Below are 23,860 nucleotides of genomic sequence, written 5' to 3'. Positions count from 1 at the left end.
TTTCGAGACAGGGTTTCTCTGTGTAGCTTTGCACCTTTCCTGGAACTCACTTGGTAGCCCAGGCTGGCCTGGAACTCACAGAGATCCGCCTGGCTCTGCCTCCCGAGTGCTGGGATTAAAGGCGTGCGCCACCACCCTGTCTTTTTTAAACGCATGAATGTTCCTGCCAGCAAATAGCTTCCCCAGTAGTCACAGGGAGAAAGGGAGGAGGCTACTTCTGGTATGCTGTTGGAGGTAGGAGGAAAAAGAGAAGTGAAAATGTATTTGATGGGGTACTGAGTAATAAGTGTCCTCTTCTAGAAGTTTCTGAGGTCCTTGATTCCAGACTCCTGAAAACACCACATTCTTTAGATGCTCAAGCCTTTTACAGAAAGTGGTGTAGTGTTTACATGGCCTATGTACATCTTCCCATATTTCATTTCTGGATAACTTTACCGAATACAGTGTGGAGGCTGTGTAAATATCTGCCATCTTTGATTACTTAGGAAATAGCAACTTGTCAATGCAGCCATAGTTCTTTTTCTCCCATATTTTCAGTCTGTGACTGGCTGAACTTACAGGTATGGAACTTACATATATATAGCAGGCCAGTTGTGTGTAACACCTGGTGCTTGACGCCTTTAGATACCTGAGTACCAACCATCTGAGTAAGATCATGTTTTGATCATCATCAGAACATTCTGAGAGAAAAAGGAAAAATGGTAGAATTAGGAAGGTGTCAGAGACAGTAACAGGGAATAGAAGAGTGCTTCTAAGAAACAAAAAATTTGCTGTAAGCTGCATCAAGTCCTTCTCTGCAGAGAAACAGCATTGGTTTATTCACGTGCAGTGGCAGAGGTGATAGGGTGCTTGTTAATGATAAAGAACCAACAGGGACTGGATGTGCTACTAGCTTTCTCTCTTTACCAGGTCATTCTTCTCACCCTATCCATCTCTCTGGTGGTGCTTTTAGTCCCATGACTCTGAAAATCCAGCACACATTACAGAATTCACACAGAACACTTAATAATCAGGAAGCAAAATTTTCAAAAGTATTTTGAGGTAGCTTAAAACTGTGGTGCTCTTATAAGATCTGGGGTATCTATTTTTTTAAAAAGGTTTTGTTGTTGTTGATGGTGATGATGTATTAGAAATGTGTGGGCCATCTTCATTTTAAATAAAACTACTTAAAGAACTTTTCTATATGAGTTCAGTTTTTCAGATAGCATTTCATGAAAGAAATGTTTGCTTTGGTGGGGAAATGAAGGAGAGATACTTCTTCAATTCAAGTTTAGATGAAGAAAGTAAATCATAAGACCCGAAGTGCTGGCTACACCTGGGAAGTCCCCTCAACTGTCGGGGGAAGTAAGTAAGCCAAGACAGTGACCTTGACCCACATACATTCTCTTTGTTTTAGATGAGAATGTCCCCAACACTACATATGTGCATGTACACCTCTTCACACATACATCTGCCCCATTTCCACACATTGGTTGGGTTTATAATGGGAAGGAATGGAAAAGAAAATCAATTATATCAAGGACTCATCCTTGTTAATGATTATTTCCTAGATGTGAAGTTTCAGGCTAAGTGATTGACGTGTATTTCTTCATCAATAACAAGTCTCTGAAACAAGTCACTCTGCGCATTTGCAGAAAGAAAACCAACTCTCAAAGAAATCACACCAGCTATTCACATCACACCCACTATTCACCATCACACAGACTATTCACATCACACCCATTATTCACATCACACCCACTATTCACCTTCACACAGACTATTCACATCACACCCATTATTCACATCACACCCACTGTTCACCTTCACCAGCTAAGGTAGACCTACAGTTCACATACAGGACCCACTCACTATTCACATTCCCCAGCTAAGGTGGACCTACAGTTCACATACAGGACCCACTATTCACATTCCCCAGCTAATGTGGACCTACAGTTCGCATACAGACCTGTGCTGTTGTGTTCCCTGGATGTATGCTGGCCAGTTAGGAGCTCTTACAGGCAAACAGTTTTCAGGAAAATTTGGGCATGACCTTCAGATCTGAAGCCATTGTCTAGGTTACTTGCCCCTTGAGTATCACCTGATCCTTGCTGGCCTGCAGAACAGCCTCCAGGTCACCAGCATTCAGAAGTTATTCTGCAGGTCATACCAGCTGCACACTGCCTGGGTGTGCAGCACAAGACAAAAATGTGGGACTCATTATTCAAATACTCTCAAGAAAAATCAAGACACCACGGGAAAAATGATAAAACAAATACAGCTCATCTGGCCTTATGACTCTTAGTGGCTACACAGATCATAGCTATATGAAGCCATTATGACTAACAAAAATAGTATTTATTTATTTGTGAATTTTTAAAAATTTTTTGAGACAGAGCCCTTTTATGTCTTTGGCTGGCCTTGACCTTGGAGATCCACCTGGCTCTGCCTCCCTAGAGCTGGCATTAAAGGCATTCACCACCACCGCCTGGTCTACCTTTATTCTTTTAGGCAAGGTTCTCATTGAACCTGAAATTCATTAATTCCCAGGTACCCAGGTTACAGGCATGGAGCCATACTGCCTAGCCCTTTACATGAGTTCTGGAGATCAAACTTAGACTCTTGTGCCTGTACAACTAGTAATGTACCAGCTGTGCTATCTCCCTAGCCCACAAAGTAGAGTTCTTCAGAGGACTGAGAACAGGACAACTTGTTGTAGTCTATATGGGGTGTGGGATGGGCTTTGGAGTGTCTTCTCAATGTGGATCTTCTTCTTCTGGGCTCCCTGTATGAAAACCTAAGATCTTTATAACAAGTCTTCTAGTCTACACTACAGTTATGTCTATGATGAAAACAGTGTCCGTGAGGGAATAATTGACCCCAAAGTCCAATAAAATATTGCCCAGTCAAGAGAGTGTTTAGGATAGCAATTTTCAAATGTTGGTTTGCAGAACGGTTTGATAGGGTTTTCACCTCTCACTTGAAACAAAATGGAAACAGATATTAACGATGAGGTTTTGGAGTACACTGCTTTAGCATACAAAGCTAAAATTTACCAAATACAATGGCCACTATTTTCTTCTAAGTTTCATATAATTTTTATATTAAAACTTTCTGTCTGATGCACAGAGAAACTAAGAATGTACAGTAATCATTTCTGAATCATCTTCACAAGCTAAATAAAAACTTGCATGTGATCTAAGGTACAGTTTCCAATATTTGTCCTGGTTTATGAAATACAAGTCTGGGAATTCATTGGCCAGAAGGTGAACAGCAGAGCAGTGCTGGGGAAAGAACCCCGGGCCAGGAGACACCTCATCTCACAAGGTCATGGCATTTTAGAGAGCTCCTCCTCCTCCTCCTCAGGACGCGTTCCTTACTCTTCTCTCAGATGCTCGCTCAGACCCTTCAGTTCAGCATTCTGTCATAACTCAGATGGAGTAACTAATTCCTAGATACCAGTGAAGCTTTAGCTTACAGACTCAGTGAATCTCCTTTATCTGTTTCATGGAAAAACATAGATCAAATGGTTTAAGGGAATCTGGAAAGAGAATGCCCTTGAAAACCAACCAACAGCGGTTCAATAGATGCTGAAATGAGCCCATCGTAAAATGGACCGTGGTGTGTCAGTGTGGCTAGAATATCAACAAGAAAGTTCTATCTTAAGGATCATAAAATGGACTGTGGTGTGTTAGTGCATCTAGAATACCAACAAGAAAGTTCTATCTTGAGGATCGTGTTGGCTTAGTCATGTCACAACTGCCAAACAGGCAGTGAACATCTGTTTATTAAAATTTTTTTCTCTCTCCTTTCCAACTCATTCATTTGTGTATTTTATCTTTGCTGGAGAGATAGTTCAGTGGTTAAGAGCACTGCCTGCTCTTCCAGAGGACCTTGGTTCAATTCCCAGAACCCACATGTGGTTCACAACTGACTGTAATGGCAGTCTTGGTGGATCAGGTGCCCTCTTCTGGCTTCTGCAGGCACCAGGCATGCATAGGGTATAGAGACATACATGCAGGTAAAACACCCATACACAAAACAGACAAAAGTGTTTAAAAATGTTTTTTTAAAAAAGAAATGACTTAAGATAGATTTTGGTTCGTCGTTCTGTTAGGTTATAGGCTCTTGTGTACATTAGATGAATATTCTACCACTGGCGTTCACCCCTGTCTTAATCTGGTCTATGAAGTCCACATTGCTTTGATATTGTTTTCTCAATGCATTATGAACTAGGATAAAATGATTTTCCAGTTCAGCATGGAGTCTGATTCCTTATTGTACACATGGTAGACAGTAAATATCTGGCAGTTAAACCATAATAAAAATGCAGTTATTCTGGAATTTTGTCCCATTATAAATATATCTAGTAAATGTTCCTTTTCTCTCTATTAGAAAAAAAACAACAATTAAATATGCCCAGGGGTCTCTTGGTGCTGCTACCGTGCAGTCTGCTGTGTGCTTCTGGGATTGTCATAGTAAACTTGCGCACTCTCGGGGACTCTGAACCATCATCACGGTGGAAATGTTTTTACCACAGTTTGGCCAAATGTTTGTGCGACAGCTGTGTTACTAGCCTTCCTGAGTCACTCCCCTTCTTTCCCTTTGGCCCAATCCTGTGATTCATCATTCTGCTTTTAGAATATTTGCCTATTTTTAAAACCAGTCAAAGAAGGCAGCCACTGTTTAAAAGTAAACACCCCTCACACCAACATGGGGTAGCTTTGTAAGCAGCTTCTCAAACCCTGAAATTTCTGGCAGGCGAAGCTGCCAGCTAAAGCAGATGGCATGGAGCAGGAGATGCCGGTTGGCTTTCAGAGCTGGTAGACTCCTCGCATCTGTCTTTGGTTTTTCTTGTTTCCGCTGCTATTTCGTGCTTGGGTTAATCCAGCTTGATCCATTCTGAAGCAAAAGTCTTGCTTCCATTCTGCTTGTCTGTAAAACATCCATTATGTTGATTAAATTTTTCCTTTCAGTCAAAGAGGTCCAATTGCAAACCGCCATTTAGCTACAAATTAACTTCATAGTCACATGTTCCCCAGCGTGGTGTGGCTGTGTATAAAGACACTGATTTCTACATCGCTTCATTCATCTTGGATCACCTCGGGTACTGGCTGTTTACAATATGGCAGCTAAGTGAATGAATACCTACCCTCCACTCCCCCCCTTTTTCTTTTATAACAAAGTAAGAAAGAGTGTGACTGTACAGTGGGCATGATGGCTTAAATGTTAGGAAGCCCTGAGCTCCATTCCTCAGTACCTTCTAGAATTCTAGCATGCCCTGTCTGTTTGTATTTTATGGAGGTGATTTCTCCTTCCAATTGCCTCCTCATCTGTGGATATCAGGGTTGGGATGCCAATGTTCAATATGCTCCTCTTCTTTACTGTGCCAAATCACTCAGGTCCTGGAACTGATGAGCTTAAATAATCATGATGTCTAGGCTTTTGAAACTGTACTGAAGTAAATTAAGTGCACCAAAGACCCAAATTGGTCTTCTAAACTCTATAATGAAAGACTTCTCTACAATGTGTCAGATAGTGATAATTTCATCCAGTTTCTTTGCCAATGATGATGTGGATTGAGAAAGCCACAGGAACTGGCTAGAATTTGCTGTTCCTATTCTGACAGGAAGGGACACAGGCTTTACCCTTCTCCAAAGCCCATGTTTAGGAGTATCAGTGAATCCTAGGCATCCGCTGACCAACACAACTGCAGTTTCAAAGAGAGGTTCATGTTGGTGATATATTGCCATTATTTTAGGCCACTTTTAAGTGGGAGTATTTATTTCAGTACTCTCGACCAAAATATACCAACTGCTATTGAGTGACTAGACCCTTGAGGTGTTTGGTAAAGGTTAATACTATCCTTGTTTAAATCATCTCTCTGGTGATCATCTTCCATGCCTTCAAAGAGCTGCCATGCCGCCGAAGCCACAAATACCCTGTGTATTTACTACACTTTATTTTGGACCATGTTCTCAGCCAGTTGGGAGAGATATAGTTGGCCCTGTATGTTTTTTGGGTTCTGTATCTGGATTCAACCAAGGATAGGGAAAACTTAAAGCCATGTATGTACTGAACTGGTATAGACTTCTTCTTGTTATTGCTTAATCTTTCTAGTACAACTATTTCCACAGCAATCACATAGTATTGTTTTAAGAGTTACTAAGAAATGAAAGTATGGGTGAGGATACATTTAAGTTATATGTAAACACTTCATTTCATGTAAAGAACTTGAATTGAGCATCCTCAGACTTTTATCCATGGGAGGTCATGGAAATAAATCTCCGTGGATACCAACCATGACTGTCCTTGTCTTTTTGTTGTATATGATTTGCATAATTAAAAATGAACATTAATTAGTTTTATTAGTGAATTTGATTATGTTATTGAGAATATAAAACTAATATATTTCCTTGCTTTATTTTGACTTGAAACGGCTTTGGTTTTAAGTGTGTGTGTGTGTGTGTGTGTGTGTGTGTGTGTGTGTGTGTATGTGTGTATGTGTGTTGTATTCTCAGGCATGTACTGGGGGAAAGGTTTGGAAATGATTAGTCAATGTCCCTGTGGAGCCAAAGTTCAGAGAGACAGATCCTGTTTAACAAAGCACCAAGGCTGGATTAGCAGCCTGTTCTTGAAGAAATTTGGGGTAACTTGAATATCTGAGGCAACATTTCTGCCAGGTTTCCTTCCAGTCTTCCAAGAATGTCTGCATCTTTTGAAGGAGCAAGAGCTATGTCTGTTTGAGGGAATGTTTAGGCCACTGAGGACAGAGTTGCCACCATTGTGTGGGCTCAGGCTCGTCTGGAAACACAGCTGTGGAGTCTGCTCCAGGTTGGCAGTGTTGTCCGACACTATGGGGAGAGATTCCCTGTTGAGCTCCTGGCTGTTGTCCACAGTAACCCTGGGTGATTTCTGGAGAGCTGCTTGTAAATTGTGGTTTGTGATAAGAGTAAAGGGCAACGCTGTCTCGGTGAGGCTACTGTTTTTCACACATGTCCTTCTGCCCCGTTGAAGTTCTCAGGCCATCCCATTAGCACCTTGTTAAAGCACTTACGTGCATATCATATTTTTTGGTTTGGGCTAATGTGACAGTATTAAGTAGCCCTTTTAAATTGGAGAGCTATTAGAGCAGACATTTGAGGACACACACATACACACACACACACACACACACACAAACACACACACACACTTAAAAATTTTGTGTCAGCCCAACTAAGCTCTCTGTGCCTCCATGTGCAAAGAAAATGAAGGGTGATGCGCATGAGACACAGGGCATGCTGAGTAATCATTGTATTTTTGTATTTTAGATGATACACCGTCTGAAGATGCCATTCCTTTGGTGTTTCCAGAGTTAGAGCAGCAGCTCCAGGTAAGGATTCTGAAAACATATGCCTGCTTTCCTGTAGTTCCACAAATATAGTGAGCCAAGAAGTGGCTAAGTGGGAAAGATTGATACACAGGGTAGAGGACTTTTAAGTCATAAACATTTGTGTTTCAGAGCTCCAAGGTCAGATAGAAGCAGTTATAGAATGCCCCTGGTTATCATAATACTTGGACTTCAAACACTCAGAGTAAAGTAGGTGCAGCTGAGAATATGCCTGGTCCCACTTTCCTTTGCTATGATGTCTCTGGGCCATTGGATTTTAGCTCCATTTTGGGTTAATAATTTAGTATTAGATCCTGCAGAGAAATCTGTCATATTGCCAAGTCTTGGGAATAATATTTTTTTTCCTGCTACCTGCTTCTTTCCCAGTTCTCTGACAACATCTAGTACAGTGATTCTCAACCTGTGGGTCACAACCCCTTTGGGCTCACATATCAGATTCTATTATGATTCATAACAATAGCAAAATTACAGTTATGAAGTAGCAATGAAATAATTTTATGTTTGGAGATGACCATAGCATGAGGAACTGTATTAAAGGGTCACAGCATTAGGAAGGTTGAGAACCACTGCTCTAGCGGAATGTAGAAATGGGAGTTAAGACCTTCAGAAAATTGTTGGTTCAGCCTATGAGAAAATAGTTTCTAGATGACCTATGAAAAGGTCATCCCAGTAGACCACATCAGTAGAATGCATCAGAATGGTTTTTGTTGTTGTTTTTTTTTTTTAATGTTTTTTTCTAGTCAGGATTTCTCTGTGTAGCCTTGGCTGTCCTGGAACTTGCTCTGTAGAGCAGGCTGGCCTCAAACTCACAAAGATCTACCTACCTCTGCTTTTCATGTTGTGGGATTAAAAGTGTGTGTTACCACCTCCTGGCCAGAATTTTTTGTTTTTAATGATGCTCATTTATTTACTTTTAATTTTTTTAGATGGTATATTCTGGCATTATGCAAAGGAGGTTTTAAATTTACATTTTTAGGTATGCAGGGCTTCTGCCTACCTGTCTGTCTGTGTACCACCTTTGAGCCCAGGAGTGTCAGATCTCTGGAAACTGCAGTTACAGATGGTTGAGAGCCACCATGTGGTTGAATTGAACCTGGGTCCTCTAGAAGAGCTACCCCTTAGCTGCTGGGGTAGCACCTCAAAACCAACCTAAAGCAGCTGAGATGTGGGGAATCTCATCACTCCCTTCCAGTAGCCAGCCTGTTTAACAGATCATGATCACTTATGCAGGTCTCACTAAACATTGCATAGCCAGCGGGAAGGTTATATGATCACCACACAGCTATCATGAGATGGTGCTGTAATCCCAAAGATGTCCTCCCCAGCTATCAGTTCTATCTTCTGTTCCTCTGTGCTCCACACAGGCTCTTCAGCCTGGCTCTCCGGCTGCTGACATCTAATCCCACTCCCCTTACCCCCACACTGGTGCAGCATCTTTTCAGCATGGAGAACTGTTCAGTACTCCTCTTCCAGGCTCCTTTTCTTTCTGTTGCTCTCGTCCTACACATCACATGCCTTGAATGCTGTCCTCCAGGGCTTGTCTCTGTATGGACCACTGGTGGTAGAGCAGGGATTGTAAAAGGAACCCTCCTTTATCATACTGTCACCTCAAAGCTGTTTTATCGTCCTTGAAATCGTGAAAATGGGGTTAACATGTTTTGAAAATAGATCAGGGAGTCAATTCATGAAGTTATGGATAATGAATTCTAAAGGTTTTGTTTTGGTTGTTGTTTTTCCTTGTGGACAGTGTTGGAAAAATCATTTTCCTCTTACTTGGAATATCAGTAGTCTTCCTTAGCCTGTGGCTCAGTCTGTAGATAATCACCCCTGGTGATTATCCAGATAATTTTCTGTTAGAGCATCACAAAGTCCATTTGAATTTTATTGCTTTAATTCTATTTGACGTTTATTAGAAATTAAATCTATGTGATTATTTTATTCCAGTGAGAAACTTCTGTCTTGATTGGTCTTTGATAGGGTAGACATCTAGGTGCATGGTTTCTGCCTTCGGGGTTTTGATTATCTCCTTCAGTGTGGTTATGACATCACCTCTTCCTGGGGTGAGAGGTGAGATGAGATTGGGTTTGTTAGTAACATTTACCAGTTGTCAAGACTTTTGGTTAGGACAGCCCCTGTCTAGAACTGTTGCTTATAATCTTTATTCTCCAGGGCATGAGTGAAAAAAAAAGCAAGACAGTGAGGACTGAGGAGGGAAAGAACACAGTTCTGTTCCTATGCTCAGCAGAAGCACGCACATTGGAAGCCATTCTACCTCAGGAAGTCCTCCTGTATTAACAGCATTGAAAATGCTTTATGTACAAAAGGAATCATCTTTGGTTTTTTGTTTTTTGTTTTTTTTTAACATGGAACAAGTCTTCTTTACAGTTAGACTTGAGTTCTTCATTCTTGTAATTTTATTTATTTATTTATTGACTGTCATAACCCACTATGGGAAAATAAACACCAGTTAGAAAGAAGAGCCTTGTGGATGTCACTATACAGGAGACTCAAAACCTCACCAAGCAGAGAGCAACCAATGCCAGACATTACTACCAGTCCTCTCTGCAAACCCAGGAATGAGGTCCCACCACTGCATGTTGACTCTGGAGCAGGCAAGGGCCATTTTCCTACATGTGATCTCATTTGGTTCTTGAAATAATTATAGAAGCTAACTGTTCCGTCTCCACTTTCTACATGAGAAACTTGAGGTCAAATTTTGGTCTAAATCAATTTGCTGATCTTTCTCTTTGTACTTTTTGTGGGGCACATCGGCTGTCTAAATTAGTTTGATAAGTTGAGATTTGTTTTGTTTCTGGTTGGCAAGGTTACCGTGATGTAGTTCTAGAACCGCCTTGTAAAACTTGCTGGGACTTTCTGATAGCCTTTACACATTCCTTGGTGATTTATAAAGTGTAGCTATAAAATATCTATTTGGTAGATGCTCTAACATCAATTTGACCCCCCGCGATTTTTCCGTTGCTTTGCCAAGAATGTGGACGTGTTTGAACATGTAATTCATGATGCTTCTATTTTAACAGGAGCCAAAAAAAGCCCTGGGCAAGAATAGCAATGACAAACCTTTCTCTTGATGTCTCTATTAATGCAAAATTCTGGGTCAGAGACCTCAGGGTAAGGTGGAATTAAATGAACATTATAATGTTCACTTCTAGGCCCTGAGCCTCTGCTGAAGGGCAGGTGGAGGCTAATTTTACATTCTTTTCTTGGGACTAAGTTTCCAATCTCTTGTGGGCATCAGGAGCAATATTTGGTATAGCAGGTTTAGATTATATGAAGAGGAAAAAGGATGGTATTCTTTGTTCACTTCGAGAGTGGATGGAATTTATTACTGTTCTTTAGGGAAAAGTGGTTTTCTTCTATTTGGAGCAGTGTTGATGGACTTCTTGACTTTTCTGTATCTGGAAAGATGATGAAATTCTTTCACGGTCCAATGCAAGACCAAGTCCATCCTACAGCCCAAGTAGAAGAGTTATGTTTTAGTCACTATGGTTTAACTCAAAACTTTCTCTCTCCAAGACTTACTCTCATCAGCCCATACCTGGAGTCAATAAAAGCTGTCTCTCACTGTGGTGGGAATGAAGTATGGTACTGAGGAGGCCTAATGAAGTACTTGAAAAAAAATTGCTCAATCAACATAAGTAGTCTTCCTTGGTGAAATTCTTAATTGGACAAAATATTTAAGATTAAGTGATTTATTTCTGTATGTGTAAAACAAAACCAAACATACATTCCTCTGAACTTCTTTGGATGTTCTCTTCATTAGGCCCAGGCACTTGGAAAACAATGATCTTTAAAAACAAAACAAAACAAAAAAACCAAACTAAATTGAGCAATAGCTTCAAAGCCTTAGTCCTCTCATCAGATAGGATGGCAGTGACAGATGATTCCGTGGTACATAGTGAACTTGCCTTTTCTCAGACAGGATCCAGTAAGTCCATACTCTGATGTCACTTCTACAAATAGACAATTTCAGGTTCCCTTGAGTATCATAATATACTGTTATCCGGGCAGCCTCTCCAGAAACTTCTTTTAGTCCTGCCTCAGTATATCATTTGACACCTGGGAAACGAAAATGTTGAAAGATGAAGTAAGCCCAGCATCCCTGGATTCTGCTACCATGATGTCCTCAACACTCTCCTGGAACCATGGACGGTAAAGGCTGGGGGTGGGGATGGGGACGACTGGAGACAGCCAGCATTTTCTCTCTTGTCCACACATTGATGAGTGTCTTAGAGTTATCCTTTGGATTCGGTGGACATTCAGAGAACATATATAGATATTTTGAAACTTTACCAAAGTAACTTTTTGAAAGCCCGGTCAGTGGTTGTTAGGGTATACCTTGTGGAAAAAGTCTGAGAATTCTTGAGTTCCTTTGCTCTTTTATGTTCCCTGGATCAACAGAAGGGATATAAATGTGTTTTACTCCAAGCTGTATAATGTGTAAGTTGCAGGGTATAAATTCCAGCACTTACTTTGGCGTGTACTGTATGTATTGTAGAAGTGTCAGTGACTATAATATTTTTTCAAATCCTTAAAGTCTTAAAATAATAAAATTTGAGTGATCATAATTTAATGTAACCTAGATGCTCCTTCTCCAGTCTGGACTGGATTTTTCCTTTTAGGTACAGCAGACAATGCTTGTTAATTTTGAGAGACTTTAAAATGGAGTGTAACCTCTATTCTCCCCCAAATAGGTAATCCTGAGAATCAAGGAATAAATACAAACTCCACTCAACCACTGTAGAATGTTTGGCTTTCTAAATATATCTTCTGTGTGGGAAGCTGGGGTAGGAAGAGTCAATTCTTGCATTTTTGAAGCGGACACGGCCAGTAGTTTCTGAAGTATCCAAGCAGCAAGCGGAAACGCTTAAGCCGGCTTTGCCCCTTGCTGAGGGATGCTTGGCCACATGCTTTCTCACGGGCTCATTTCCAAAGGATGGAATACACTTCTGGAGGCTGTGAAGCGATGGCTGAGATGGTGTGGTGTGGTTCAAGCCGCATTCTTGGAACAGGAGCCCGCGGTTTGGTTTCTCTGTTACTTCATCGTGTTAAATTAGTCCTGGTGATTGGGCTGGGTACCAGAGGTTGCGATGGCTCCCCTGACTCTGCGGTGTGATTCAAAGCCTTTGCAAGCTCAGTTCTGTCAGGAAACGGGGTGAAGAGGAAGTGACCGCCCCGGGCTCTGACCTCATCCAAGCCCCAATCTGTGTCTTGGGAACCTCTGTTTCAAAGTCGTCTTGAAGCCAGGCTGGGAGAACATCTTGATTTTACCCCCTTCAGCCTCCAGTAAGAGACCTCCACGCGGAGTGAGATCGAAAAGCAGTTTCTGTGATAACACAGACGCTGTTCTAAACAATTGGTTTTGGTGATGGGGGCGTGGGTGAGGTTGAGGGGCCTTCTACCAGAGGTTGAACCCAGGGCCTCCCAATGCTAGGCATGGGCTCTGCCGCTGTCTGCTTCCCAGGCGGCTCTAGGATCTTCATATTGTTCAGTATTTTGGGATTCCTTTGGAGTGCAGCCTCATTTGTTTGACAGGAGTGTGGACCAAGGGCATCAAAGTGTAGGACGTGCAGCATAATAATGAGAGCATAGCAAGAGCAGTGTCTCCTCTTGATGGAAGAGGAGACACAGACATGAAGCTGACTAACTCCTCGAGCACCCACACCCAGCATGGGATTTCAATGAAAATCTCTCTAATGGAAATAGTTTAAATCAAATGTTGGGAATGAAAACAGCATTATTTTTTATTGTTGTTTTGCTTTTTTTTAAAATAGTCTTATGTAGCAGTTTTGTGCTGAACTCAGTAAGTAGCCAGGGGTGACTTTGGACTCTTGGTTCTCTGACCTTCAAGTACCGGGATTGCAAGTGCGCTCCATGCCTGGCAGAAACTGTTACTTTTATTCCCCAAAGTTAATGTTTTCTGTCTAGCTATTCCAGGAATTCTTGTAGATTATACTTAATTTTTTTTTTCAGAGCTGAGGACCGAACCCAGGGCCTTGTGCTTGCTAGACAAGCACTCTACCACTGAGCTAAATCCCCTACCCATACTTAAGTTTTAAATTTGAACATGTGTTAAGCGGGATCAAAAACCAAATAAATCATACATGCCTGGGTTTAAATGTTCCATTAATTAAGCCTATTGGTAGTTCTGTTTTTGTCTTTTAAATTTTATATATTTATTTATTTTTTAAACAAGCTCTGGTAAGTTTTTACTGAAAACTTTCCTGGTTTACATTTCTCCAACCTGCGCTGACATGCTTCTAAAGATATCAGAATCACCTGGATCCATGACAGCCAGTGTGCTAATTCTGTAGTATTTTCCACATTCTGTGTTCAGTTCAATATCCTTGCCACTGTAGTGATGGACACCAGTTTGGGCCAACATGGCATCATATTCTATTTAGAGTTCCTCAAAGCCGGACAATTGGCAAGGATGGGCAATTTTATTCTCTTCCATCTGCTCATCTTCAGAGTCATGCACCCTCCAGTTCTCATAATAAGTTGGAACTTGGAATTGATCAACTCCAGAGACTTTTTCATCTTTTTTTTTCCCTGAAAACACCATCTTCCTGCCTTGGTGTAGGATGGCCCTCACCTGAGAGTTGGTAGCTCTGTTTTTAAACTATACATCGTATATGTATGGTTGGATGTTAGGAGTGCATTTCTCCGGGGGGAATTGTGATTTAGTGAACATTGCTGGTCACATCACCTCCTCTTTTTGAGGAACTCTAAGAAGGCCAGAGAGAGCTGCCATCAGTGGGGACGTAACAGCAGTACATATCTATCTTACAGCAGTAGAGGGGCTGGGGTTGGAGCTCAGTTGGTACCCTGCTTGCATACCAAAGCCCCAGGTTCAGTCGCCCCCCCCCCCCCCCCCCCCCCCGCACTGTGTACACCAGCTGAGGTGGCACACCAGGTGTGGTGGCACACAGAGGTAGAAGCAGGGAGATGAGAAATTCAAGGCCATCCTCAGCAACATAGTCAGTTCATGGCCAACTTGATGACATAGGAGCCTATTTGAAAAAACATGGCAATGGGTATTCAGAGGCACAGAGTAGCACATCATTATTCTAAATTGCATTAGTTCTAAAACTTTCATTGATTGGAATTTCTTCTGGGATGCAAACCGCATGCACGTAGACAAATTCTTCAATGGATTTTCGGGGCTGGGATAAATGTCTAGTGTCTTCAAATGACAATGGGTTCTGCTGACCAGGAAACATCTTGATTTGCTCAGCAACATTTGTGGTTAAGTAGTGAATGGCTTGAAATTTTAAAGTGGTGAGAAATTTGAAGTTCCCTGGCAAAAGGATCAGGGAAGACAAAAGCTGAGTACAGATGAGGCAAGCTCAGGCAACAGACTCCAGAAGGAAGGCATCTTAGATGGACTGGGAAAGAGAAAAGTCTCATAGAAAACTGTCTTTGCATCAACATGGATTATGGTTTAAAATAAAGAAAATAAAGCTTGCTATGGTAGTCAGTTCCAAGTATACAGTCCAGTTGCCTAGCTAGTTCCACCTGCCCTTAGTAGTATGACTAAACTGCCTAGGTTAAAAAAAAAAAAAAAATCCTTTCAGATAGTTTTGAAAGCTGATATTAGTTGTAAAAACTAGGTTTCATTATGGCATTTTTCATCTATGTACATAAAGTGCTTCGATGATATTCACCCCTCCCGTTATCCTCACCTCTTCCTCTTCCTGTCTCCCACAGGTCTCATTCCACTTCCAAAATACAATATCTAATTTCTACAATTAAGAGACGCCAGTTAGCCAGATGCAGTGGTGTCCATCTGTAATCCCAGCTGCTTGAGGGGCTGAAGCTTAAGGAGACAGGTTTGAGGATCACCTGGGATACATAGCGAATGAACTCAAGGCTAGTTTGTGCAATTTAGCAAGACACTGTCCAAAAATTAAAAAAACGTAAAAGGCCTAGAGCTGTCACTCAGTGGCAGCATGCTAAAGTACAAATAAAAACAGAAGTAAAGGGGCCGGAGAAGTGGCTCAGTCCTTGAGAACAGTCACTGCTCTTCTAGAGGACGCCAGTTCGATTTCTACCATCCACCAGCTCGGCACAGTCTGTCACTCAGGTTCCAGGGGGTCTGACAGCTTCTGGCTTTTGAGGCACTGTATGCATGTGGTGCATAGACAGACACTCAAGCAAAGGCACTCTTACTCATAAAATTAAAAACAGAACAAATCGAAAGTGATGGAGAAAGACGTCCGAGTTCTTTAAAAAAATCGCAAGGTGCCGAGCGAAGGGAGGAGGGAGAAACCTCCCTTGCCTGGAGGAAGCGTTCTTGTAATGTTCAGTTTTTTTAAACCACAGCAGAAAGGACGTTCTGCCGTGACTGCCACCATCTTCAGTCTCTTAGGCATGCAGAACCTTTTATGGAGCACTTTAGACGGTTTGGGCTATGGTGTTAGCTAGCTGCTGAATTTGCAGCTCAGGGACTTGCCTGTGGCAAGTGATGTGCTGAATCCTGCAATGAATCCACGAATGTGGCTTATGTGGTGTTCATGAGGGCAAGACGGGATGTGTAATCCCATGGCTGCCAGGAGGCCAGTCCTTTAACAGGGCACAGCTGATTTAAAAGCTTGGCTGGGGAGCCCAGGGATGTTGCTTTCATGCCACTCACTGTTACACCTGGTAACTTGCCAGCATAGCAGGTGAAAATTGGTGAGTGTGTTGAGATTTCTGGGACACCGACTGGAGGAGCCAGGATTCTGAATTCCTTTGGCAATGGCTTCATCTCCTGGGGTGAATTAGATTGTTGCGCTACTGTGTTCTGGTTTTCCATTTATTTCGGTGTTAAAAAGGATAATGGTGACAGTCAGCTGGGTGGATGTTGTGAATGTGCTCACAGGGATCCAGGGAAAGAAGCCAGATAAAGTGATTATTGTTAGACTCCACATGAGTTAAATGAAAATGAGGAGTTCACATGGATGTAAACTTTGTCCTAATCAGAATTTGAAAATACTGTAGAACTTCTTATTATTTGATGTATTCATTGTGCATATTAACAAAGTTCAGCGTGACATGTCAATAATGCATATGTCCATTTAGACTTGTACTTCCTTTGAGTGAGAAGGGTCCTCTTAGCTTTCAGCCAGAGCACACACTTGAATTTCTGTTACCTACTGAGGAAATACAACAGCTGAAAAAAATCTGTATGTTTGAAGAATATAGGAACAAAGAGGAAGCCATCCACTAGTTCACACTTTACTAGTATAAGTGAGTGAGGATGGTACCTAGTCAGACACAGTTTACCTGCATAGATCATAGTGACAGATAAGACCAAACAACTTGTTCCATAACAAACTTTCATGCTTCTCAGATTTTACATATTTTTTTCCATAAGTAATTAGGCGATAATATGCAACCACTTTAAAAGACAATTGACTACCATTCCAAACAGTCATGTTTAAATCATACATTGCTGATGTAGAAATAAGAACAAAAACTCATGGCAGTTTTAGTTAAAAATGATCTCCAGAGGTAGGAATTTTTTTCATGTTCTATGTAGAAAAATTTGCCCCGTGGACCTGTTTTTCTCATAGATGGGAGGAAAGAAGAAGCTCAAATCTGTTCACCCTCAGACGCCATGAGCAGGATTTAGGGATCTGGTCCTCCTTCCCCGCCAGCACCACCTGCAGCCTAGCGGCCTGTCTCTGAGCTGAGCAGCATCTCAGAAGAGAGCTGTTTCGTAGGACTGCCCACCACTCCCGTGAGCTTGTGTCTCAGGACCGTGGGCATAGACAAAATCCGGAAATGGAAACAGACAACTGGAGCATTCCCGCTGATCTTTTCTATGGCAGTTTGCAGTTTCCAAGGAGAATCCCAAATCAGTGGGAAACTTATTTTTCATCCACACATGGCAGGTAGCCGACAGGTAGTAGGTCTCAGAGCTCTGGCTCAGGGGCGAGATGTCAGCAGGATCCTCTCACCCACCCTGTGCCGTGTTGATTGACAGCGCCGCTTTGTGGACTGACTGCTTCTCCTTGTCTGTGCAGCCTCTGCCGCCGCGTCACGACTCCGTAGAATCCATGCAGGTGTTTAGACAACACTGCCAGATAGCAGAGGAGTACCATGAGGTCAAAAAAGAGATCGCCTTGCTTGAGGAAAGGAAGTAAGTACTTTCCCGCTGAGTCTCTTCTACTGAGCGGAGACTGCGGTGGGTGGGTGGGAAGGGAGGGGGTTGTAGGAACGAGCAACAGACTTTTTGTCCATCAAGTGCTTCTACGTATGGACTAGGAGAGAGAACTGTGGGCAGGCTTCCCCACTCAAAACTTTATTATTTTATTATTTTTTGTTTTTTTCAAGACAGGGTTTCTCTGTGTCCTGGATCTTGCTCTGTAGCCCAGGCTGGCCTCATAGACTCATAGAGATCTACCTGGCTCTGCCTCCAGAGTGCTGGGATTAAAGGCATGTGCCACCACTGCCCGGTTAACTTTATTGATTTTTTAAATGAGAGATTTTAGAAGAAGAATTTTAGATTTAAAATTGTCAAAATACCATCTAGAACCATGCCATATTCTTTCTCTATGGCTGTACCTAGAGGCCTCAGGGCACTTTGGCTTGGGATGAATTTTAATTGATGTTTAAACAGTAGAAGTCCTACATTAAATGAAAACCCTTTTAGAATTATGTAAATGTATTAGTTGACTAACTGCATTTTATAGTCCCAGTAAGTTTTTATCATGATAGCGTTTATTATCATTACAGGTCTGCTATGAAAAGTTATACAATTCAATTAATTAGAGCACTTTAATTTTACTGACTGTTTCACAAAACCCACTTTAATTGCACTCAGTTCTGCCAACATCTATCCTCAGTGACTCTTACTTTTTTTTTTTTTTTATTCCTGAAAAGCATCAAATTAAACACCGTGTCTTCATCCACTGGCAGTTTGTTCTCACATACTTATTAGGAGATATGGTGGTAGTATTTACACCTCTGACTAGGGAGTGATCCCATGAAAATATAGCTAGAGAGGCATTTCCCACTGTTGAGTTCCTGAAGCCTTGTCCATTATACACATCTAAATGCTAAACACATTATTGTTAGGACATGAAACAGAACTCTCAAGCATGGCTGTTTTTTAACCTTGTATTTCCTCATCCCCTTCATCTTACTTCAGTTACACAATATACTTGCTACTTAGTTTCTAAATGAAAGAAGGTGAAAGGTTTTGTTTAAGAAAAATCTTAGGACCCTTGAGACTCAGCCATATAGTGGCTGGATATCTATACAGTTGTGAATTTGGTAAGCAGACTACTATATTCACCAAACGAACTCAGCCTCTTCTAAATTCCCTGCTTTGCCTTACTTCAAACACAAAATTTGACTAGGACTTTTGCTTATAAGGGATTAAAAACTGTTAAGAAATCAGAAAGCACAACTTTTAAAATCCAAGGCTTCCTTTCTGGTCACAGAGTCTTGATAAGCTGTCCAAAACATTTGATTGCATTTGCTAGCACAGTGTGACTTCTGAGAGTGACCAATGCTGTAACCACAGGAGGACTTAGCCTGTGAGTGTATCCTCTGTATTGTGTTTACTTGTGCATGTGCACACATGAGCTGTGATGGCATCACAGGGAAAAACCCACCTATGTAGTTCATCTTTATTGATAAACTCTTCAGTTTGGATCTTCTGAAGGACTTATTTAATTTAACCTCAGATGTGGCATTTTTCTGGCAATGTGAGAATCGCCCACTCTAATAGTTTATATTTTTGTATGCTGCATTGTAGGCAGAAGTTTCTGTTCCACCGATAACCCCCAAATACCCAGCAGCCACTTCCCAAATTACCGCACAGAAGCTTATATTAGTTATTACTGCTTGGCCATTAGCTCAGGCTTGTTATTGACTAGCTCTTACACTTAAATTAACCCATAATTCTTATCTATGATTAGCCACGTGGCTTGGTACCTTTTCTCAGTGTGGCATTCTCATCTTGCTTTCTCTGTATCTGGCTAGTGACTCCTGACTCTGCCCTTCCTTTTCCCAGCATTTTTCTAGTCTGCTCACCCCACCTAACTTCCTGCCTGGCTATTGGCCAATCAGCGTTTTATTAAGCCAATTTGAGTGACAAATCTTTGCAGTGTACAAGAGTGTTATCCCACAGCACTGCATTTTGAAACATGACAGGACAATAGCATAAGAATGACTAATGTCAGGGCTCTGTACCTTGTTCTTGCTGCTTGTGTTGAGAAAAACGATAAGTTGTGTGTATCACTGCAGCATCAAAGTAAGGAAGAGTTAAGTCAGTCTTAGAAAGAAGCAGCTAGCTGGTTAGGGGAGAAACATTGTATACTCCTCCAGGATCTCAAAGAAGTAAGGAGCAACCCCTGCTCCCTGCCAGGACGCATAAGGTCGTATGTGTTTCTAGAGAAGTCATCTTATTCCTTTATCAATTGTATCTGAATTCTCTAAATAATTGGCTACATATAGGGCAAGGACATATCTTTTACTTTTTTTGTTCTCTTTCATATGGTTTCTCAAGTTCCTTTTTCTCCATTCCCAGTTCTTCTATCTGGGTTTAAGATGTTCTGCTTCAAATCTTGGTTGGTGCAATATTATAATTGTCTTCCTTCTTTCCTTCTCTCTCTCTCTCTCTCTCTCTCTCTCTCTCTCTCTCTCTCTCTCTCTCTCTCTCTCTGTCTGTTTTTCTTTAAAAATTAGTGGCAGCTTCTGCCTCTTCCTCTCCTTCTCCCTTGCTCCTTCTCTCTCTGGAGACAGTCTCATGGATCCAGGCTGGCATCAAACTTACTATGTACCCAAGAATGACCTAACTCCTGATCATTCTGCCTTGACCTCCCTAATGGTTCAATCATAGGTGTGTGCTGCCACACATGTTGTATGAAGTGCTGGGAGTCAGATTCAGAACCTCCTTCATGCTAGGCAAGCACCCTACAAACTGTCCTACACTTCTAGGTCCCACACCCAATTCTGGCCTGGGTTTCACAACCTACTGTAATATGCCTAGGGACCTCTATAGAACTTCCTACCTTGACCCTGCCTCAACTGCATTAGCCAATTACCTTTCCCAGGATGGCTCTGGATTCTGTCTGTGTCTGCTCCACATGCAGCAATTCATCAAGGAAGGAAGTGCTCTGTTTCTCTTGCAGGCACACACTTTAGCATCTCTTTGTATCCTTATCATTCACCATGGAGCTGATCATAAAGGTCAACTATGAGTGAGGTTGATTTAAGGTAGCCCTTATAGGTTACAGTAATGCTCTCTGCATAAACATATTCTGTTTGTGTTGCTATGGTCTTGTGTTTAAAATGTGGATTTGATGTCAGTAAGGGTTACTAAGATAAAGTGTTAAATCACAAAGTATGGTTGGAGTCATCACCGTACGGAATCCATCCACTAAGGGCTGTTAGCAACACTGTTTTTCATTATGCTTTACTGAACAGCAGTTCATTTTATCACAGATCTTTTTCTGAACAGTCTTTGTTTTCAAGCAAGATAAATCAGGCCATATGGATTTGACCCAAGCAATTAGCATTCCTTTCCAAGAATGATTCTGATGAGAATTTCTCTCCCAACACTTCGTAAAGTGTGGCGGACTTTGATGCCTTTGGCAACCGCCTCATGCAAGTAAGACACAAGGATTTTAGTATTTTAAAAGAGAGATTTTCTTTATCAGAATCGTTTGTCCACAGCCTGATGTTTGAACTTGAGACTGAACTTCTCTCATATCTCCAGAGGAGGTCTCCCTGGATCAAGTTTGGGAGAACTTACAGTGAAGAACTTACAGGGGAAGAGTTGATGGAACTGTTACTAGTCATGTCCATTGGGCGATAAAGATAGTCAAACTTTTTCAAGGATTGCAAACTCACTATGGGGTAAATCCTATTTATTTAAATTTATTTCTGGCTTATGACCAGTGATGTATACCATCAGTTCCTACTTTAGATGGAACATCTAGATCTTTTTGCATGTGATCATATGCCTTATTGTTGCATATATTGTAGCTTGACATATTTTTGATACATCTTATAAGAATTTTCATTCTGTGTACATAGCTTCTTTTGTCCATCATAGAGCTTTAGAAATCTAGCACCAATTGCCAGACAGAAATGATTTAAAATATACAACTAAACTACAACCAGCTGTAAAGGGAGCTGATGTCTAGACATGATCATATCTTGTCTGGTGGAAAAAGCATTTCCCCAATTTATATATGAACCATGCTGAGGAGCTGAACAATATCAGAAAGGGGTAGTTACCAAAGATGAGACGATACTTCTCACTGAAATGTCCTTTCTGACAGTTCTGAACTCTGCAGTGGTTCCAGTGGCATGTGGCTGTTATCATGGTTATAGACGATTTTCATCAGCCCAGAAGGAGATCTTGTAGTCTGGAGCAGTCCCTCTTATTGCCCTTCTTTTCTAGCTATTTTAGCAAACAAACCTGTTTCCTGCAGCCATCAGCTTGCTGCTAGACATTTCTAAATGAACATAATTATGTAACATGCTTCTGCTGTGACTCTCATACTGTCAGAGTATAATGCTTCAAGTTCATCCATGTATCACACACCAGTGCTTCCTTCTTTTTATCTGTGGATAATATTCTATTGTCCACGTCTTATTTGCCTTTCATTGGTTAATGAACAATTGGGTTGTTCGCACTGTTTAGTATTTTGAATAATGCCACTATCAACATTTGTGGAAACTTCTAATTGTTGCCCATCTCTGCAAGTTCTTGGTCTGTCCTGATGATACCAATGCTAGTGGTTGGAAATGATGTGTCACTGTGGTTTTGATTTACATTTCCCAGATGGCTATGATGTTGCATAACTTTTCATGCACTTTTGGGCCATTTCTATGTTTTCTTGGAGAAATATTTATTTAGATACATTGCCCAATTTTAAGAGGGTTTTCTTTTAATAATTGAGTAAAAGAGTCATATAACTTTAGTGGGTTCAGGTGAACCATTAGAAGGTTTTTTTTTTGTATTGGGAAGCCACAAACATTAGAAGACCTGCATGCTTATCTCTAATTAAAATAAAAAGTGACTATCTAGGGGAACATTGCAGTGTGGGAAGGGGTACTTAGGATACTTGTAACACTTTAACGTATAAATAGCCCTTTTTTTTTTTGTTTGCTTTTGTCATTCTGAAACTGCCACCAGAGATTTCTGTGTGTAAATAGAAACATTTGTTGCTTTAGATTATTGTCAAAGGCAGAGATTTTTAAGCCAACTTCTGGGGAAATCTCTCAAAGTTTGGGGATGGAGAGGATATCAACAGGCCACTGTCATAGAGCAAACAAAGAAAGGCCAGTTTGAACGGCACCATTCCACTCAGGGCGTGAGGTTTGAAAAAAAGTTTGTGTCGTGTGAGCACACGGAGAACTAAACCTCTCTCTGTCCTTCAAGCATGTGGGTCTTAACACATTTGCTCAGTCTAGAAATTAGGTTTTCACTGTCATAAAAAAAAAAAAAAACCAATAAGAGAAGTATTTTTCCACGGGTGTTTATAATAGTAGGTAGGCCCATGGTGTGAACATCTATTCTTTCTCTCATGAAGTCTGATGTGTGCACGTTGCCTCCTGGATAAAGTGTGGAATTTGAGTTCATTTCCCAACAGTGAGGGTGTGGTTCCCGAGACCAACCCACGAGCGAGAATAGACACACCGCCTATGTAATACTTGTTGAGCAAGTGACTAGAGGACCATGAAAATTGATTGCTAAAGGCTTTGCTTGAGGAGGCAGAGGAAGGGCAAAAGGACTTTTTTTTTCATTTAAATAGCTACTTCTGTGTTAAATATCAATATTCCAGATGTTATCTGGCTGTGAGAACATATTTTTCTTTAAATGATTGGCTCTCTAATACCATCTAACCTGATGCTGTCCAGTTTCTTGATTAGAATTTCATTTCTTCATCCTCTTCTGAGACCTTGTTAAAAGGGACAAGACATTTATATACCCTTAATAAGTATATCTTTAAGTTATTACCTTTCCCAAGGAGGCAGAGCAATGCAATTGCCAGAGGAGCAGACAAGGAAACATCTTCCTTTTTACTTTATCCCCCACCCCAGGATCATCTCAGGGTGACTGATAGACTGAGTCCTGCAGCTTTCTTTACTTAAAGCAGTGTTTCTCACAAGGGGACTGTCCTCCCCCATCTCTAACCCAGGACCTGGCTAATATCTAGAGAAATGTCTGATTTCATGACTAGGAAGTGAGGAAGTTGTATCTAGCATCTAGTGAGTGAAAGCCAAGGATGATGCTAAGCCTCCTGTAACGACATGGTCTAGGGCAGACTCTTCAGGTCTAATGGTCAATCATAATAAAATTAAACAAACCCTTGTTTAGACTCAATTCACTCCCTGACCTCCTCCCCTGCAATGTTACAGTGTTGTCCTTTGGCCACACTTCTGCCTCCTCATATCTTAATACATGTATGCATTTATGATTCATGAGTCTTTAGCACCATTGGCAGGTTGAGTTTTGGAATC

The 23,860-nt window shown here is 41.3% G+C and overlaps 1 protein-coding gene and 1 long non-coding RNA gene across 4 annotated transcripts in view; one reads left to right on the top strand and one right to left on the bottom strand.

Annotated features, from left to right (window-relative positions):
* Map3k7cl (MAP3K7 C-terminal like) overlaps positions 1 to 23,860 on the top strand; it is a 39,890-nt gene that overhangs the window by 9,410 nt on the left and 6,620 nt on the right. The window contains exons 1-3 of one of the 3 annotated variants that reach the window (XM_059277153.1): positions 12,788 to 13,255; positions 15,101 to 15,222; positions 17,401 to 17,516. In XM_059277153.1, the coding sequence (XP_059133136.1) occupies positions 17,434 to 17,516 (83 nt within the window). In that variant the 5' untranslated portion in view covers positions 12,788 to 13,255; positions 15,101 to 15,222; positions 17,401 to 17,433. Of the gene's footprint in view, positions 1 to 7,292; positions 7,355 to 12,787; positions 13,256 to 15,100; positions 15,223 to 17,400; positions 17,517 to 23,860 lie in introns of those variants that run through there. The other 2 variants (XM_059277151.1, XM_059277152.1) reach the window with 2 other exon arrangements.
* LOC131922370 (uncharacterized) lies at positions 11,067 to 12,715 on the bottom strand. Its single transcript, XR_009382257.1, has 2 exons — positions 11,729 to 12,715; positions 11,067 to 11,449 (listed from the first exon to the last, which is right to left on the bottom strand). It is a non-coding gene; the product is annotated as an uncharacterized LOC131922370 (long non-coding RNA).

Source organism: Peromyscus eremicus, chromosome 12 (genome assembly GCF_949786415.1).
Source record: "Peromyscus eremicus chromosome 12, PerEre_H2_v1, whole genome shotgun sequence".
NCBI classification, from domain to species: Eukaryota; Metazoa; Chordata; class Mammalia; order Rodentia; family Cricetidae; genus Peromyscus; species Peromyscus eremicus.
This window is presented reverse-complemented; position numbering and strand designations above follow the sequence as displayed.